The sequence below is a fragment of the Talpa europaea genome, assembly GCF_964194135.1.
Source record: "Talpa europaea genome assembly, chromosome: 4".
Classification (NCBI taxonomy): domain Eukaryota; kingdom Metazoa; phylum Chordata; class Mammalia; order Eulipotyphla; family Talpidae; genus Talpa; species Talpa europaea.
Window position 1 is genome coordinate 33,569,131 of NC_140070.1, and position 19,459 is coordinate 33,588,589.

General features: G+C 40.8%; 1 protein-coding gene across 13 annotated transcripts in view; it reads right to left on the minus strand.

The window, feature by feature from the left end:
* Positions 1-19,459, minus strand: part of TACC1 (transforming acidic coiled-coil containing protein 1) — a gene marked incomplete at its 5' end in the record, with an annotated part of 96,806 nt that overhangs the window by 10,093 nt on the left and 67,254 nt on the right. For 2 of the 13 annotated variants that reach the window (XM_084231459.1, XM_084231464.1), the window contains 4 exons: positions 6,804-6,856; positions 9,484-9,604; positions 11,998-12,058; positions 15,652-16,765. In XM_084231459.1, coding sequence (XP_084087585.1) covers positions 6,804-6,856; positions 9,484-9,604; positions 11,998-12,058; positions 15,652-16,765 — 1,349 coding nt within the window. Of the gene's footprint in view, positions 1-6,803; positions 6,857-9,396; positions 9,605-11,997; positions 12,059-13,335; positions 13,372-15,651; positions 16,766-19,459 lie in introns of those variants that run through there. The other 11 variants (XM_084231458.1, XM_084231462.1, XM_084231456.1 and 8 more) reach the window with 9 other exon arrangements.

A 19,459-nucleotide genomic window follows, 5' to 3' on the forward strand; every position in this document is an offset into this window, starting at 1 on the left:
TATAAGACTCCAGATTACACGCTGTGAGAAGCTCCAGGGAAAAGCCCAAGTGACAAGGAACTGACTCGGCCAACTACCAGTGATGCCCTGAGACTTGCCAACAGCCACATCTGTGAGCTTGGAAGTAGATCTACTTCGAGTCAAGCCTAGAGGAGACCATTGTCCCTGTTGAGGTCACGATGGAGGCTTGTAAGAGAGCCCAAGTCAGAGGTAACCAGAAAAGCTGCCTTAGGATCCCTGGTGCAAAAATGATAAAATAATGAATGCTTGTTGTTTTAGATTAATCTGTACATAGAAACTGATAATACCCCTGGACCTTCAAATCATCTCAACTTCCTGTGCATGTCAAAGAAACTTTCCCCTAATCTTGCCTCCCATGTGACAGGATTAAATTGACACATTTGGTTCACCTGTTACATTTGCCATTCTATTCAGTAATACATTTTAAAACGAGTCTTTTAAAAATATGGGATGGTCTCACTCATAGCAGGAATTCAGAAAACCTAAATAAGGGACCAGGAAAAAGAGTAATGAATACAAAGTAAAAGTCAAAATCAACAAACAACTATAAACCAGAGACACACTACCGGGGTGCGGGGGGAGAGGCGGGGAGAGGAAGGACTAGGGTCAAAATAAGGGGGGGGGGCAATTGTATGGGGAATATAACCAACATGAAAATGCATATATTGTGTAAAAATGAAAAATGATGTAAGAATTATATAAAATAAAATATTAATAAAAAATGAGTCTTTTGTGAGTTTTTATTATTCCAAGCCAGAATTCCCAAGTTGGGTAAGCTCTAGGAAATGCCCCCATGAGCCTCCATGACTTTCATGTTAGCAAGAATTTGGGAAATAAGCCAAAAGAATTTTCTTAGTGAGGAAAACACCAATGTCTATTCTAGAGTTTAGCACCTCATTCATTTGTTGAGGGGGTGAATGAATTTAGTCAGCATGCTTACTCAACAACTTAGTGCTAACAAGAGGTGGCATTCTGACTGGAAGTGGGAGATCAGATCTCAGAAGGGGGCAAACTAGCAAACAAGTGCAGATGGGTGGGATCTGCAGCTACAGCTCTCCTGGCCACTCCCCTTTCCCTGTCATGGCTCAAAAATGGAACAGCTCTTAGAGATGACAAGGGGAAGGGAATTTATGCTGGGGCTCATTTTAGCCACCTTTTCCAGTCCCACAGGATTTAACTTCTTAAATTCCCGAGTCCTTCACATTGCTTATCAAATACTATAGAAAACTTACTAAATCTACTATCACAAAGAATTGGCCAGTGATCTCTTTCTGGGCTGCACAAACTAATATGTATTTAATAAAGATGCTCATCAATCACATTCTTTCAAAAGCGTCCCATGATTGTGTCTACCAATCCTTCTCTTGTTACAACTGAGGACCAACAAAGACCTGTCTGTAGACTGTAGGGAACGCAATGGAGCTCTGAATTACAAATATATAGTGAGCACAGATGCCACAAAGAAATTCTCTCAGCTCATGTCCTTGCAGTGGGAGAGTGAGGGGGCATCAAGAATCTTTCAGTCTGGGCCTCCCCCGTGGCACAGCTGGGTTGTAAAGCTGCCCGCAGCCTCTGCAGTGCTGGTTCAATCCCCAGCCACCTGGCGAGGGTCCCACATGGCACGCAGACCTCTTCTGCTGCCCACTGCTCCCCTCAGCAGTGTACTTAGGTCCTTCTGCCTGTTCTGCTTCCTGCTCTGGTGAATTTCCTCCCGCGCTTCTGACTGTACCCAGTGCTTGTATAAATTTTTTTAAAAGATTTATTTATTTATTTTATTTTATACAAGCACTGGGTACAGTCAGAAGCGCGGGAGGGTGAGAGAATTCACCAGAGCCAGAGCGGGGAGCAGAGCAGGCAGAAGGACAGAAGCACACTGCTGAGGGGAGCAGCGGGCAGCAGGAGAGGTCTGTGCGCCATGCGGGACCCTCCTCCGGTGGCCGGGGAGCAGCCGGGGATCGAACCGGCGCTGCAGAGGCTGTGGGCAGCTTCGCAGCCCAGTGCTCAACCACTGCGCCACTGGAGAGGCCCATAAATAAATCTTAAAAAAAAAAAAAATCTTCCAAGCCTGCTGATCTCATCATTTGTCTTTGAAACCCTGAGGCAGACCCCTTTTTACATAGACATGGTTAGAACAGCTAAGTGAACATCCTGAAGAAAGTTTAATACTTCTTTAAAAAATTAACTGAAAAATGCTGCAGATCAAGAGCTGAAAAGCCAGGTGAGATTCAATGCCCACAGTGCTCTGCACTACAGCTTAGTCATTTTGCCCCAGCTACCCCTGGGCACGAGAATGCAATTTGGAATGTACTTCAAAGCAATACAGAGAGGCTTACAAAAGTGAAAGCTAAATCAAACAGATTTCTTTACTCAACTAAATACTGCAATTGCTTTATGCAGAATTTGTTTATTTTTTAAGATTTATTTATTTATGCATACAAGAGCTGGGGTACAGGCCAGAGATAATGGAGGGATGAGAGGATTCACCAGAGACAGAGTGGGGAACAGAACAGGCAGACTGACTGAAATACACTGCTGGAAGAAGCAGTGGGCAAGTCAGGAGAGGTCTGCTGCACCATGTGGGTTGCTCCCTGACCAGTCGGGTATCGAACTCATGATGCAGAGGCTGCAGATTGCTTCACAGTGAGATGCTTAACCCCTTGCGCCACCAGGGAGGCCCTCTTTTACGCAGAATTTAGTCAACATCCTAAAGAAGTAAAAATTATGCCTGGAAATTCAACTGGGGATACTTTTAAAAGGTCACAATGGGGCCTCCCCGGTGGCGCAGCGGTTGAGCGCTGGGTTGCGAGGCTGCCCGCAGCCTCTGCGGCGCTGGTTCGATCTCTGGCTGCTCCCCCCACCCCCAGGAGGGTTCCACATGGCTCGCAGACCTCTCCTGCCACCCGCTGCTCCCCTCAGCAGTGTACTTCGGTCCTTCTGCCTGCTCTGCTCCCAGCTCTGGCTCTGGTGAATTCTCTCACCCTCCCGCGCTTCTGACTGTACCCAATGCTTGTATAAATAAATAAATAAATCTTTAAAAAATAAATAAATAAAAGGTCACAACGCAGGATAAATTCCTCTGGTTCTAGAGACAAGTATTCCCGCTTTTCCTTTCATTATCACACCAGCTTACATTAGCTTGGCACTTCACAGCTTCAGTCTTCCATGTTGCTTCATTTTATCCTCACACTCACTCTGACGATGCAGAAGTGCTCCTTAATTTATGGAGCATAAGTTGGAAATTCAGAAGTTTAACTAGTATGTTGTAAGAACTGGGTAAATCACCTGAGTCTGCAGCCACACAGACCAATGCTTGGTCCTCTCAACACTTCCTTCTTCAGTCAGCCCTCTGCTATTTTCATACACTGAAGATACTAGAAAGTGCTCCCACAGCACTTGGAAATTTTCAGAAGAAACTAGTTCCCCCAGTGCACGAGCAGGCTATTTTGATGGTGGAGTTTGGGGTCTCATCCTCATGGGTGAAGATGGTAGGCATACTGTCTTGCTCACAGGTGAGGAAACCCAGGCAGAGGTCCATGAGTGACTGCATTAGGTGACCTATCTACCTCCCAAGAAAGCTGAGGATAAAAGGTGATTCTGTCAGACAAATATCACAATGCATGAAGCACAATCCTGTGAAAGGATAAAGTATCCGAGTCCCTATGTGCACCTCCCTCCTTCTCTTCATTCTTCCACAGGCTCCTCCACCCTACTACCTTCACATTTGCTGGCCTAAACTATCTTCAAAGCAACCTATTAATACAAATAAGCTGTATTTAAAAAGCAAAACAGAGGGCCTCCCTGGTGGTGCAAGGGGTTAAGTACAGCATTATGAAGCTATCCCCAGCCTCTGCAATACGAGTTCAATCCCTGGCTGGCCAGGGAGCTACCCACATGGTGCAGCAGACCTTTCCTGTTGCACCAACTGCTCCCCGCAGCAGTGTTATTTCAGTCAGTCTGCCTGTTCCATTCCCCACCCTGACTCTGGTGAATCCTCTCACCTCCCCACACCTCTGGTCTGTACTCCAGTTCTTGTATGCATAAATAAATCTTAAAAAAAAAAAAAAGTAAAACAGAATAGAAAATACCAGAATGAATCACACAAAGAAGGGTAAATATTTTGTATTTTATAAATATATAAATGTTACGATGTATCTCATATGTGCATATACACATATGTTAGCCAGGTGTAAATGTATTTTTTTGGTAAAGTATGTTTTAATCATAACTTCATCTAATCCTATAGCTTCAACTATCCCAAATCCTAGGGGGCATCAAATCTGCTAAAGCAAACCCAGGCTTTTCTTGAGCTCATGCTATGTAGTTAAAACTGCCTACTGGATATACAGACTTATACAGAAACTAGTCCCAAGGTGTCTCAAAGTCACACAAAAAATGAACTATAATTTTTCCCCTCCTTCTGTATTCTTTATTTGCTGATTCCTATGTTTACCAATATTTACAGTTATGATCCTTATCATCACCAAGCCTACAGTCTTGTAAGGAAGGTAAAACAGGGAAGTGACTTTCAAAGTAGATTCACAGAACTGAAAGAAATCCTGTGTGGTTAGAGGAGCGTCAGATGTTTGAGGGAAGGGGGTAGGGTCCCGCTACTGAAAGTCACACTGGCCACAGTAAAAGACTGAATCTGCCTCAAAGACAAGGGAAACCAATAAAGTGGTTTAAACAAAAAGTAACAAAGTCAGTTTTGTATTTACAACTTTACTCTGGCTTATGTATAAGGATGAGAGAATAAGCCAGGGAGCAGGGAGACTGGTTAAGAAATTGTCACTGTATTTTTTTAAAAAAATGGTGGTAGCTATCAGCTGGAGAAAAGTAGACAGATTTATAATATACAACTTCTGGACATAGAAACTTACCTCTGGGACTAAGGGGGAGAGAGGAGTCGAAGGTGACCCCAGATTTTGTGGCTTAGACAACCAGGTAGACAGTGGTGCCATTTGTTGAACTGAGGTCCCCTTGGGTTTGGTTAACAGCAACACTGACCATACTAGATGTGGTCAGAAATCCTGAGTAATCTTCATCAACTTTCATTACCACCTCTTCCCCAGTCACTATGGATGTCCCCAAGATCACATAGCAGTGTTGGTTCTACATGCTAAATCTCTGTTTCCACCCCATCCTCTGAACTATCACCAGTCACAATGTTCCCTACTTAAAACCCCAAAATAGTTAACCTTCCATGTCTACATCTGCTGGGGCCCTGCTTATGGTTCTTGATGATCTGACCCCACTGTGCCCATCCACATGCACAGTGTCCTTGGATCACAAGACAATTAATACTTGTAATTCCTCATATAAAGTCTGTGCTTTTTCTCACTCCCTGCATTTGCAAAGGCCATCTCTCCTGTCTGGCATTCCCTTCACTGCCTATCTCCCTGAAAAACCCTATTTTTCCTTTAAAAATTAGTTCACATGGTGGAACCTAACTGACACCACCTTAACCAAGTGATGAAAATCAACTCCACCAAGGACAGAATATAATGATGTCCATGTCACTCCTGTTGTATCTGTGCCAAAACTGTATAAACTGAATGATGAGGAAATATTGGGTGAACCCTAATTGAAAGACATTCTACAAAACAACTGAGCAATACTCTTCAAAAATGTCAAGGTCAGGAAAAACAAAGAAGAACGATCACAGATTAAGAGATTAAGGACATGACAAGCAAATGCAATATGGGATTCTGTGTCAGAAAATAGATATTGTGGGGCCTCCCCTGGTTGCTCAGGGGTTGAGCGCTGGGCTGCGAAGCTGCCCACAGCCTCTGCAGCGCCGGTTCAATCCCTGGCCACCACCGAGGGTCCCACATGGCGTGACAGACCTCTCCTGCTGCGCCTGCTGCTCCCCTCAGCAGTGTATTTTGTCAGTCTGCCTGTTCTGTTCCCTGCTCTGGCTCTGGTGAATTCTCTCACCCTCCCGTGCTTCTGACTGTACCCAGTGCTTATATAAATAAATAAATCTTTAAAAAAAAGAAAGAAAAAAGATATTGTGGGACAACTGAAATATGAATGCTGTTTATAGATAATATTATTGTAACAGTACTGATTGATTTTGATCATTATACTGTACTGTGCTTATATAAAATATTAATGTTTGAGTATGAGTGAAAGATTTACAGGAATTCTTTGTTATTTTTGTAAGTCATAAAGTTGTTTTTTTTTTTTTTTTTAATATATTGTTTTTAATTGGCAGGTGCCTTCCCGACAGCTACCATGGAGCCAGTGAGCCTGGGCTCCTACAGTCCTGGGAACATATTCTGGTGTAACATTCTCCACAGGTTATCATTGGTTCATATTTTGTATCTTTTGTTCAAAAGAACTAGAATACAAGTCATACGGAATTTAATATTCTTCAATGGCTACATGAAAAAAAAATAAACAGGTGAAATTAGTTTTAAAACTATAGTTAGTATCTGAAATATTATCATCCTAACATTTAATCAATTTGAAAAGTTAGAGACTTTTTATATTCCTTTTTATGGTACTACATTTTTGAGACCTGGTTGTATTTTACACATACTGGACACCTCTCCATTTGGACTTGCCACAGGTCAAGTGCTCAATGTCACATGCAACTAGGGGCTATTGTGCAGGACATTATATAAGCTCTGCAAGTGAATATATTTCATCATCATCACTAAATGCTGACAATTAATTTAATGAATTAACATGGACTTCCAAACAAATACTGGGGGGGAAAAAACCCAAAACAGCACTTTACTACCACCCACCACACCCCTCCTATGAGCTTAGGAACTTACAGGCACGGCAGGTCCATCTTTTTCCATCTTCTGGCACGATTCTTTCTCTATGCCTAAAACACAGAGAGTCATTTTTATAGTTATCCCAAGAAGCAGTTTCCCTCTGAGTGAGACTCTTGGAACCCCCAGTGCAGGCCCATAATGACATCAATGAGTACATGACCAGCACTTTAAGATTCTCAAAGAAGCACTGGCATTCTGCTGACTGCTGTACTGTCTGTGTTAAAAGTTGAAAGTATTCAGAAGAAAAAGGAGTGTGCCACTGGTTAATCAGCCATAAACATATCAAGGATCTTCAAGTGAAAAGAACAGTAAGACTGCCTCCTTGTGTCCATAAAAAGTTTTACAGGAGTTGTAATAAGTGCTGCAATTTTTCAGAAAGAGGAAACTGAATACTATTAAATTTATTACCAAGTCTGAGTGAACTTAAATTCCAGCCTTGAAGAGTACTCTCAAACCAATTTATGTAATAGATAAGTTTCAAAGCCTACAAAACTAAATGCATTATCCTCTCCATATACTTCAAACTGGTTTCCTTATATCCAGTCTTACTTCTACTGTCACCAGAAGCAACATTTTAAAATAACCAACTCTATGCTTTTTTTTCCCAATCTAAAGGAATATGTACTCACTGAAGAAATTTTTAAAATATGGGAAATCACACAGAAACTTAAAGTGCTGTCTCCACACAGCACGAAAATAATAATTTGTTATTGCTATCTGTCAACTGTGAACTATTTAAAACACAAATGTGACTCTGCCTAAAGACCTTTAATGCTTCCCTTGTAGGTACAGGAATAGGCTCAATTCCTCAGTGGGATCTCTTTATCCCACTTGCCAGTACTCACACACAGAGCTACTGGGCACTTTACTAATATAGCAGGTGGCCTCCTATCCCTGTGTGAGATTCTCATGGTGCACATCTATATTTGCATCCACTAAGACCTAGCTCAAAGGTGACTCTCTCCAGGAAATGGTCTGATTCAGCTGACAAAGTCAGAATAACCACTTCACCTCCACCACCCCCCAACCCAAATGACCCTACCCTCTGCCTGCTCCCATGATACATAGCTAATCAGCGACAGTAGGCCATTAGCTATTCACTAACTCTGAGGATAGCACTGCCATCTAATAGAACCCCAGCTGTAGAAATTTCTGTTGAAGGGATTTCCTCCTAGTAAGAAGAACATAAATCAATAAGTATCATGCATCTGCATTAGAGGAAATTCAAAGACTAAATCACTGATTGTCCATAACCTCAAAAAAGTTACCCTTCTAAAATCACTACATGGAACAGGAATGGTAAAGGCAGCAGGAGGCAGTGACAACTGAGACAGACCTGAGAGGACGTGCAGAATTTTTATAGGAGAGAGTGAAGAAAGGCATTTCAAATGGAAGAAGCAAATGTAAGTATAAAAGTACTTGGGATTAGTCTGTGTAAACGGAATATAAAAGGGAATGAATGGCAAACAATGTCTCTGGGAAAGAAGTCAGAGCAGAGAGAGACCAGCAAAGAAATGTGAAGTCCTGTCACATGTGCTTTACGGATGGGAAGCAGAGTCCTGGGAAGCAGGGAGGAAGCCAAGGGAATAACTTCACAAAGTCTGGATTTTCATTTGCTTCCCTGGCTTGATGATAGATCAAGATTTTTAAAATTCTAATATTCTAAGTATAAAAGTCCCAAATTAAATTATGCTGCTGAAGATCTGAGCTTTTATTAACATTTAATGTAGCCAGGAACAGGACTCTAAATATTTCACAAGTCAAGCTTAAGGCGACAGATGTAACTTGGGACCTGCAAAAGAACCTCAGTTCTAGGAATAAACCAAAGGCGAGAAGCTGCAGCACAGGTTACATGAGGTTTTTATTAGAACATTAAGAAGGATTTTATAGGGCACTGATCAATTTCAATCTATCACTACTCTGTGCATGACAATTTTTAACATACTAATGTAATGAAGGTAATCCTTTCACATTTTAGCACTTTGGTTAAAAGACTTTGGGACCAGACTGCATAGGTTCAAATCCTATTTCTACCATTTACTAGTCAAGTGACCTGACTGAGTTACTTCTGTATCTCACTGTCCTTCACTGAAAATGAGAAAAATACCTATCTAATCATACCTAGAAAGAAATAATGAGTACTTTAATGGCATGTAAAGCACTTAGAACAATGCCTGCATGTGGTAAGGCACAAGCGTTAGTTTCTATTATTTTTGTAAGTTAAACAACGAGCATAATAATCACAAAGAACATAATAATTACCATATAGTTATAAGCACCTGTACTTTAGGATGTTGCCACGTTAAAATAAGTCATAAAAAAAAAATACAAGCTATCTCATACACCAGTGTCTCCTGAACATCCTGCCACACTTGTCCATCTGAAATGCCAGGGACAGATGGACAAGTGTGGCAGGATGTTCAGGAGACACTGGTGTCTCTTTTCCAGAAAAAGCAGCAAAGCATAGATCAAATCCTAAATCTATCTTCCAAGTGACCCAATTTTCTATTAACTCTAAGGCACGTCCTGCTTTAGGCTTTTAGGCTTTTCTGTGCTTATGTACATTAAAGATGAAGATATACTTCCATACCTGCTTCTGAGGATGAAAACGCATGATTTATGGCAGACACAGGAACATTGGAACATTCAAAGTACTCCAGGTCTTCCTCTGGCTCACCTTTCACCTCGGCCCCAGCTGATTTCTGACTCGAAGAAGTGGACGCCAGTTTCTCCTCATCAGTAGCATGGCCATCCCTATTAGAAATGTCTGAAATCTGGGAGATCACTGTTTCTTCATCCTAGGAAATGAAGTAGATCAGATGTTACCTCTTAGGAGGACAAACAATGGGGAAAGCACCATTTCAGGAACAGAAGCAACCACCATCCCATATGGACACTGGATAAAAGATAGTCACAGATTGGATACATGGATCATAGAAGAAATCTGGAATCTCTTAATCATGAATACTGTGTTTTCTAGAACTAGTTTTTCTAATTCAAGTCTGAGGATTGAAAATTTCAGCTTCTCTAGCCTAAACTTATAAACAAGTTTAAGTGATCCAAAGGCAACGGTTTTAAATATTTTACTCATTTACCTCCCAAATTTTTTGAAAAATCTAAGTACCCCATTGTATTTTCAAGAGGTATCTAAAAACTTCCCAGCATAAATTTAAATAATTTCAAATAATATCTGATATACTTTAAATAGTGACCTTATTTAATTCAACCTAGTTATTCTAATGTTTTGATATCCTATGATCTATTTAAATTTGAACACGTGCATGCTCTTGAATTAGTGACATTAATCTTCTGGACATCATTCTTCTTCCTCTCTGAATTTCTATTTCTATTCTACCACCACCAGGAAATTATCCCAAGGAAATACAATGGTATGCTTGAAAATTGTCAAAAAGACTTCCTATCATATTTTTGTTTAAAAAAGTTAAAAACTTTAAAAAATCTTTTCTGTGACCGTAAGTCTCACTTAGTTGACACTGTTCTTCAGGGGACTTATTACAATTATTTATTACAACTTCTGACAAGTACTATCAAACACAAAAGTAAGATTTTATTGAAAATATAAAACTACAATATTTTGATGCATCAGGTTTTAATACTTTTATACACAGTATCAGTTATCTTTCTGAAGAAAATCATGTACCAATTTCTTATGGCTCTTGTTGCCCGTTTTAGCAACACCTGAATGAAGGTCAATAGTTCATATATTTGTAATAGATGAAGAGTAAATCCAATTGTAAATTCTTTCTATTTTTTTAAGATTTATTTATTTATGCATACAAGAACGGGGGTACCGGCAAGAGGTGTGGGGGGTAAGAGGATTCACCAGAGACAGAGTGGGGAACAGAACAGGCAGATCGACTGAAATACACTGCCGAGAGGAACAGTGAATGAGTCAGGAGAGGTCTGCTGTGCCATGTGGGTAGCTGCCTGGCCGGAGATTGAACTCATGCTGCAGTGGGTGTGGATAGCTTCATTGGTTGAGTCTTAATCCCTTGTGCCATTAGGGAGGCCCTGCAAATCCTTTTTAAAAATAATCTTAAAGTATGTACGAAGTTTTGGTACAAATCACATAGGGTAAGTTAAACTTAAAATGCATTTTATTAATCAGTGAATGTATTTCTATGTTCATAGTTATACAGAAACTGAGTGCTAAAAAGAAAAAAGGATCTCACTTAAACCCAATGGGCCTGAATTTTTTGTTTCCCAATAATTCATATAGTTATGGTCAAATATTATTTATTGCTGGAATGAAATAAGGGTCTCAATAATTTTATTCCCATTTTTCTTTTGTATAGTTATAATCAATAAGAAATCTTATGTATAAGTACATGAAACACAAGGAAGTTTTGAAATAAAATGTCTCTCAATTCCTTGAACCCCTTTCCAAGTTATGTAGCAAACAATTCTATCATCAAGTTATTTTTAATTTTTAAAAAATATTTATTTATTTATACATACAAGAGCTGGGGTGTGGCCAGAGGTGGGGAGGGGGAGGGAAGATTCACCAGAGACAAAGTGGGGAGCAAAGCAGGTTAACTGACTGAAATACACTGCTGAGGGGAGCAGCGGGTGAGACAGGAGAGGTCTGCTGAGCCATGTGGTTTAGCTCCCTGGCTAGGTATTGAACTCATGCTGCAGCAGCCACTGATAGCTTCACAGTGCCTAGACTTAACCCCCTGCGCCACCAGGGAGGCCCTCATCAAGTTATTTTTTAAATTGAAATATAATCAACATTAACATTGTCCAAATTTATTTTTACCTGATTAATTCAGGTTCTCCTGTTTTATTGAAAGCAATGAATTAAAACTCATATAAACTTAAAAATATTATCTCATTATTGGAGACAACTACCTTCCTAATACACCAGTATTTCCAATCTCTCTGGTGACCCAGAGGTTTCACATTTGATGGTGATGCATCTTAGTAAGATTTAGAATGAATGAGAGAGGACATTTGATAAAAAACTGGGGAAAGGGCAATGTGAAAGATTTCCCTTGACCTCAGGGGCCTTCTCAGATGAGTTTAGGAAGTTAAGGACCCGGAAATTGGTTTCTTTATCAGACAACTCAAATACCTGCTGAAAGTTTTCATTACCTATCCCACTCTCAATATAATCTCCAGTTTGGGGATAAATGGTTTTAAAAGACATTCTGGTGACAGACAGACTTACCTGAGCACACCCATCCAAAGCAAGAGACTGAGTTTCATACTTCTTCACCTTACAGCCACTCCTGGAAAGAAAAGGAAAAAATTCAGCAGGTTAGTAATCAAACAGACACTTTCTAGGTTATGAAATGGAACAGAGATAGCAGTGTTTGCAGATAGAAGCCAAAGCATAAAGCACCACACAAGTCATACATCTACACGTCAGAGATGGCAACATCTTTCGCCTGAGTCTTCTCCCAAGAAACAGAATAAAGCAAAGACTATAGTTCAACTCGTTCTCTGAAATGACCACCTCTTTTGCTTTTATGGGATATTAAACGCCGGTACTCTGATCCCCCCAGTTTCAACAGCACATTACCAGAAACCTTTCAGAGAGCAGCCTCAGTACTCACAGACATTTGGTTCATCTGATTCTTACTCACTTGGCTTTGACATTCATTAGAAAAATTACCACGCCGGGCCAGATTCTTTAGATAGAAATTCTTTATTGCACTAAAAGCCACAGAAGTCTGATAAGGCAGTTCCAGACCTGTTTGCTATCAGAGAAGAACTGTGGTCAACACAAAGTATGAAAATATTTAAGTAAACTGATACCATTCCTATTAAGTAGTAAGATGGAAAATGAACATAGCCGGAACTGGGGTAAGTTCAAACCACCTGTTATTTTTTAAACTGGCATGTAATTTGCGTTGCAAAGATTTGGTTCTAATTTGGTTCTAATGCACTTAAATTTTCCTGAAATGTCACTGACACTCCCCTCACTACCCCCTTTCCCAAATACCAATTTTTTCTTCTTCTGTGTGTGTGTGTTTGCAGGAGGAGGGGTCGGAGGAGAGGAACACACAAGCATGTAAGTTACCAGAATGTATATTAATACTGTCCAGTTCATGGCTTTCTTTCTTAATACGCCTACTAAATTCCAACCCCTGCCACCAAACTCACATTGAGCTTAGTAAAATTTAGCCCCTGCTTTAAGCCAGCAGCCTTATTCCATCAAAAAAGTCACCTATTTCCAAGAATAAATAGCAGAGCAGTCCCTTGAACCAGTGCTGGGACGATTTCAGGGCCAAGCTAGCACTCAATATTCAAAGCGCACTTGAGGAGTGCCAAGCCGAGGAGCGCAAGCTCTCGCACCTAAGGTAGGAAGGCAGAGCTTCATCCTTTAGGTACAGACAATTGCAAGGCTAAGCTGACTTGTGAAGTGGCAAATGAAATGCAAAAAATCACCAGGTCCAACTTAGAAGTGGCAGCCAACATGCTATGGAAAGACGGTCTGGGGAGGGCGGGAAAGGAAAGTGCCAACATCTCGGGGTCAAACAGAAACAACAGCGGAAGTACTTACAACAGAAAACAGAGAAATTTCACTTGTTCAGTAGTCCTGATGCACCAACAAAATTAGAGACAGGAAAAGAGACAGACAGATGGAGAAAAAAAATTATGTAAAGCCTGGAATATTTATCTCTAGTCTGGTAGATGTAAAAAGGCTGCAAAGTTCTTTCTACAAGATGAGATACAAACTAAAAATGTTATATTTATGAATATTACCACTGGTGAGTGAATGATTATCAGGAACCTAGAGGGTGGTAGAAATACTCAGAAATGCTATATAGTCGAACTTAGAGATGAAAAGTAAATTTTCAAATATTTGTAAATGCATTAAAAGGATACGTCACTGCTGACTATAGTTAAACATCTAGTCATCCAGATTAAAGGATGAATGAAAATAATAGTCGTTGAAAATGTACCTGTTGCTATCTACTGTAGGTGTGCATCACTAAGATACTTGAAATGACTTTACATAATTTAATTTGGTCCACAAATCCCAAGCATAAAATGCTATCTCCATTTACACAAGAATCTGAGAAGTCACTAAGATACACCTTTTAAAAAGTCACACTGTAAAAAAAAAAAAAAGTCACACTGTAACCTGTTAACAGAACTTCTAACCCTCCGCTAGGTTTTACCACCAAACGTGTAGTTTCAGTCTGTCCTACCAATGAGGGATTTGCTAAACAAAATCCCAGAGTTACATATGAGGTCAAGCTCCCTTCTCTTCTAGAAAGGACAAAGAGATTTGATTGCAACGGAGTAAACAAAACAAAACAAAACCAAACCTACAAAGTATACAGATTAAGAAGTTCACTCACCAAAACAGAACAAGAAGAAAATGCTATCAGGCAAGGGTGGTAGCACTTGAGAGAGGGCGCTTGTTGCTACTGAAAATAAGGTTTATGGTAAATTTTCCTCCTTTTGGCCTAGACTTAATCTTACCTAACATGGATGCATGGGCTACATGCCTTCAACATGCAAAACTGAAACAAAGGCTTCCAAATGAATCCTGATCAACCTTGCTAGGCAAAAGCATCCTGTGTTTAGGCTATCGCATATTCAGAAGCAACAGGACAATGACCGGGCCAACACATACCCCAAGCACTGTCTAGACACCAGTAACCAACCTTAACCACAGGAGAGCACTTTAAGGACATCCAATTTTTAGCAGCCACTTTACTGTTCATATGTAATTGAAGAACAGATCAAGACTACCAATGACATTTCATTTCCTTTAGATGTTCTGCAGACATTCCATGAAGAACTGATTCCGACAACACTCAAGCTTCTTGGGCCTGATAGATACTTTCTGCTCTTGAAAACTTGTTCTCTAGAACAATTCAGCAAACCATCTAATATGTTTCTTAAAGTCTAAGTCATTATGAAACTGTATCTCCAACTGATGTATAGTAACTAAAAATATAGTAATCTTCCCTTTTCATGTTCCTGACCCTTCTTTGTATCTAATTTTTAGGGAAAACTGTCACAGAAGTCACAAAGGCCTATATTGTTATCAACACAAGTTTTGCAATAAGGTGATAATCCTGTAACAAATCCAAACCAAAATTTTACATGGACTGTGGCCTGAGGCCATCACTTTGGGAACTTCAAGGACCTTGCAAAAGTGGCTCTAGATTTCCCAGGCCCAGGGGAAGGGGTGGGTGATGATATACAACTAAAGGTTAACCAAATAATTTATGTCAGATTAATGTGTTATATAATATTCTTCATTCTAATTGAAAATTCATTTCCTTACTGATGGAGCCAGTTGCTGAACATGGAGACATTAGGACTTTTACCAACTTTTAGTGATAGGTATTTTTCCAACCGAAAGCACAGCTTTCTATTTAAGTGACAAGACTAAGACTCACATGTTATGTTGCTGCACAGGTAACTCGTGGGCTTGGAATTTTTTGCTTTATCCATACACAATCTGATGGCAGTTGGCAGTGACACATGAATTCAGTATGCAGTATATAAAGTGATTATTGACAGCCTAGATAGGACTTCTAAAAACCATCAAGTCTCTATCTCATGCCATTCTTTTTATTTTTTTAACCGAAAAAAGTACTCAAGGAGGGGGTGAACGAGGGTAAGAACTGAGCTGAATAAGCTGAGAATTTAGAAACCCGGCAGAAATCTGACATGAAACCTCTGGGAGTTCTGATTCCAATAAGTTAGGCCAAATAGTGAAGATGGCAACATAGTTATTGAGTTTGTCTGCCTGCCCTGTTGCAACACAAGGTAACTTCAGTTCCCTAAAACCAAAAGCTGGCTGCTCAACTCACAGAGAATACACAGAACGCATCCCACACCCCTCGTCACTCACGTTATTAAACGCGACTTTGCCTTCTTGGGTGACTCTAAGATCTCATTAACATGATTAGCAGCGGCAGAACAAAAGTCACTGCTTGGTAAAGCTGTAGTTGGCTTAAAGGGATCCGAGGACTCGTCAAAGTTGTCTGGGTCAAAGTGGTAGGAGCCTTTAGAGGAGAGGGGTGGGGAGTTCTGCAGCGTGGAGTGGCCCCCAAAGGGATTAAAGTTGGGGTTATCCCACTGACTGGGATCCAGCTTAGAAGGTGCTGGGGAGAGAGGAGCATCTTCTGGAGCTGGAGGTTGTTCTGTATCTTTAGATGCTGCTGGCTTACTAATACCATCTTTTTGTATCTTGGGGGTCAATTTGTTACCCAGTTTCCTGCCAAGTTTCCTTGGAATGGCTTTCCTGGACTCAACATTTTCCACATCTTCTGTGAAATCAAACTCAAGTTTCAGAGGTGAGCTCCTTGACTCCTCTAGCAGCTCAGCCCCTGAATCACTGGTGTCACTGCTGGCAGCCCTGGATGTTTCCTTAACATCAGGAGATTTCTGGATCCTGGCACTTCCTAGCAAAGAAGGATTTGTGCTCCCATCCACTTCTTCAGCACTGAAGTGACAGGATGCCTCGGGGAGAGGCATGCCCTCCAGAGCAACTTCCATTTCTGATAACTCACAGCCATTCACTTTTTTCCTCAGGGAGATAGGTTTGGGCTTTCTTAGTTTGCTTCTGCTGGGCACAGGTTCCAGACAGGAGTTGCTAGCCTTTAGGTCAGCTTCTGTGGAAGCTTCCAGTGTAACCCCCATGGTACCCTCTGTCATTGCCTTGTCCTGGATGGCTTCTGGTGTGCAGGAGGGCAAAGCCTCGCCTGAGACCGCAGTTACATAACCATAGGCAGCTTTTGTTCCAAGAGTTGCTGGGATGTCTGTGGAATTCTTGGTTTCTATTGAGAATGGTCTCACTACTGAAATTCTGCTCATATCATGTTCGGGTTCTTCTTTGAAATCCTTGACTGAGTAAGAACCAATAGCCTGCTGGGACACCTCATTTTCTGAGGGTCTAGAACAAGTCTCAGAAGAACATTTTTCAACCACTTCTGCTACCAGTCGTTCATCAGTTTCTTGTGATTCTAAAATAAAACACAAAGTCAACTATTAAAGAATTATCTTTGGGGCATTAAAAGTAATTACATAGACAAACAACAAGTTCTCCTCTTTACATTTATTAAGCCTCTCTCAAATTAGGCAAGGATGGGAGTTCAGTTTGAAAGGGAACAGCTGGCACTAAACCCAAAAATGAGTTTTCCCAGATATACAAATAATAATTACACCAAATAGAGCTATTTAAGAAAAGGCTAAATAGATCATAGACCTACCGCAAAACTATATTGATATATTAAGACTCTGTAGGTTAAAGTAACTGGTCTGGAAGAAACTTTAGGCTCTGAGGATTTCAGGCTCCTAATTTTATGCAGTAGGCACATTTTTTAAAAAAGATTTTTATTTATTTATACAAGAACTGGGGTACAGTCAGAGGAGCGGGAGGGTGAGAGAATTCACCAGAGCTAGAGCTAGAGCAGAACAGGCAGATGGACCAAAGACACTGCTGCGGGTAGCAGCGGGCGAGACAGGAGAGGTCTGCTACGCATGTGGGTTTCTCCCTGGCCAGCTGGGAATCGAACCCATGCTGCAGAGGCTGCAGACAGCTTCGCAGCGCGGCACTCAACTGCCTGTGCCACCTGGGAGGCCCAGCAGTAGGCACATTTTAATCCTTGGATCTTAAAAAACATAAGTCAAATTTATGTTTCATTTTTAAATACAGGATGGTTTTATGGTAGTTTTCATTGTACCATTTTCTGTCACATAATCTCAAAACTTCTCAGAAACAAAAAAATCTGAAACAACTGCATTACATACAAAATTTTAACAAGAACATTTAAAGTGGGCCTCCCTGGTGGCACAAGGGGCTAAGTCTCAGCACTATGAAGCTATCAGCAGCCACTGCAGCAAGAGTTTGATCTCCAGCCAGGGAGCTACCCACATGGTGCAGCAGACCTCTCCTGTCTCACCTGCTGCTCCCATCAGCAATGTATTTCAGTCAATCCACCTGTTCTGCTCCCCAGTCTGTCTCTGGTGAATCCTCTCACCCCCTGCACCTCTGGCCTACATCCCAGCTCTTGTATGCATAAATAAATAAATCTTTAAAAAAATAAAAAGAACATCTGAAAGTATATGGACACTTTAAATCAGTAAGAGGGATTCTCCTGTTTGCTCTCATTTTAAGTGTCGTTAGGTCAATTCAGGCTTAATTTAAGAAAGGTTAAGTCCAAGTTTACATAGCTAGTGAGAAGCAGAACCAGAATAGAAACCCATGTCTGCCCAACCCCAGACCCAAGAATTTAACCATTACATTAGATTCATTTCTAGATGACCAGAATAAATAATTCCCTGTAGTCTCAGCTGATCACTTAACATCTGGAATTGTGAATTCAGATGGGTTCTTAATTCAGTTCTGAAAGGCTCATCTTAAAAAAACAGTGACAAAAGGCAACGTCCTTATATGAACGTAGATCAAGATAGTTATGTCTGTAAACAATTAGTCTAAGACACGTAGCTTAGAAAACTAAGCATTGTACTTATTGTAGCTTGAGAAAATAAAAATAGGATCACATGGACAACTGTTAGAAGGAAACAGATCCCAAGTCACTATTAAAACTAACAGAACTAACCAGAAATGGAATGGTTACAAAGAAGCCAGCTCTCTCCCAAAAATGGAATGGGTACAAAGAAGCCAGCTCCCTATCCATCAGTAACAGTTCAGAGTGGTTTCTATACCAATGCAAAGGCAGGGACCTGAGGCCTTTTTAATTCTATGCCTCTGAACACAGAAGCATTATTTATAATAGCTAAATAATGGGCATTTATTTCCTTTTTTTTTTTTTAATAGAGGCATGTTTTATTTATTTATTTATTTGCTTGTTTGTTTGTTTATACATACACTGGGTACAGTCAGAAGCGCGGGAGGGTGAGAGAACTCACCAGAGCCAGAGTGGGGAGCAGAGCAGGCAGATGGACCGAAGTACACTGCTGAGGGGAGCAGCGGGCGGCAGGAGAGGTCTGCGCGCCATATGGGACCCTCCTCCGGTGGCCGGGGAACAGCAGGGGATCGAACCGGCGCTGCAGAGACCGCGGACAGCTTCGCAATCCAGCGCTCAACCGCTGTGCCACCGGGGAGGCCCTAATGGGCATTTAGGACATACATAAAGAGCCTTCCTCTGGACATGAACCGTGACTTGGGTACAAAGAATGTTTGCGCTAGTAGCTGAGGAACTGTAAACTACTACTGATTTTGTCGTTAAAGAATCTAGAGACTTTTTATAAGTTATTGCAGCATTCTGAGTCTGTTTCCTCATTGACAAAATGAAAAGTTGAGCAAAAAGATCCTTGAGGGCCTTTTGATTTCAAATCCTCAAGTATTTAGATTCAACAGGTTTATAATAATCAGATTCTTTAAATTATAACCTGTAAACATGTTTTCTGGATGGTTCAACCACCCATTTCATTCTTTCTCACTCAATAGTCATTCAACAAACATGTATTTTATATGTACTGGGCTCTGGTGATACAAAAGCAAACAGAAAGGATGAGGTCTTGTTCTCTTGCAGTTTAAAGTTTACTAGGAAAGAGAGACCTTCATTCAACAATTACTGAATGAAGGTGGGGGTGAACTGAAGTTGGAAAAGGAGAAAGGCAGTATTTTTGCAGAACCTTGCAACGCTTGCTAAGACTTTTGGTCTTTATCCTGAGAGTAACAGGAAGCCACA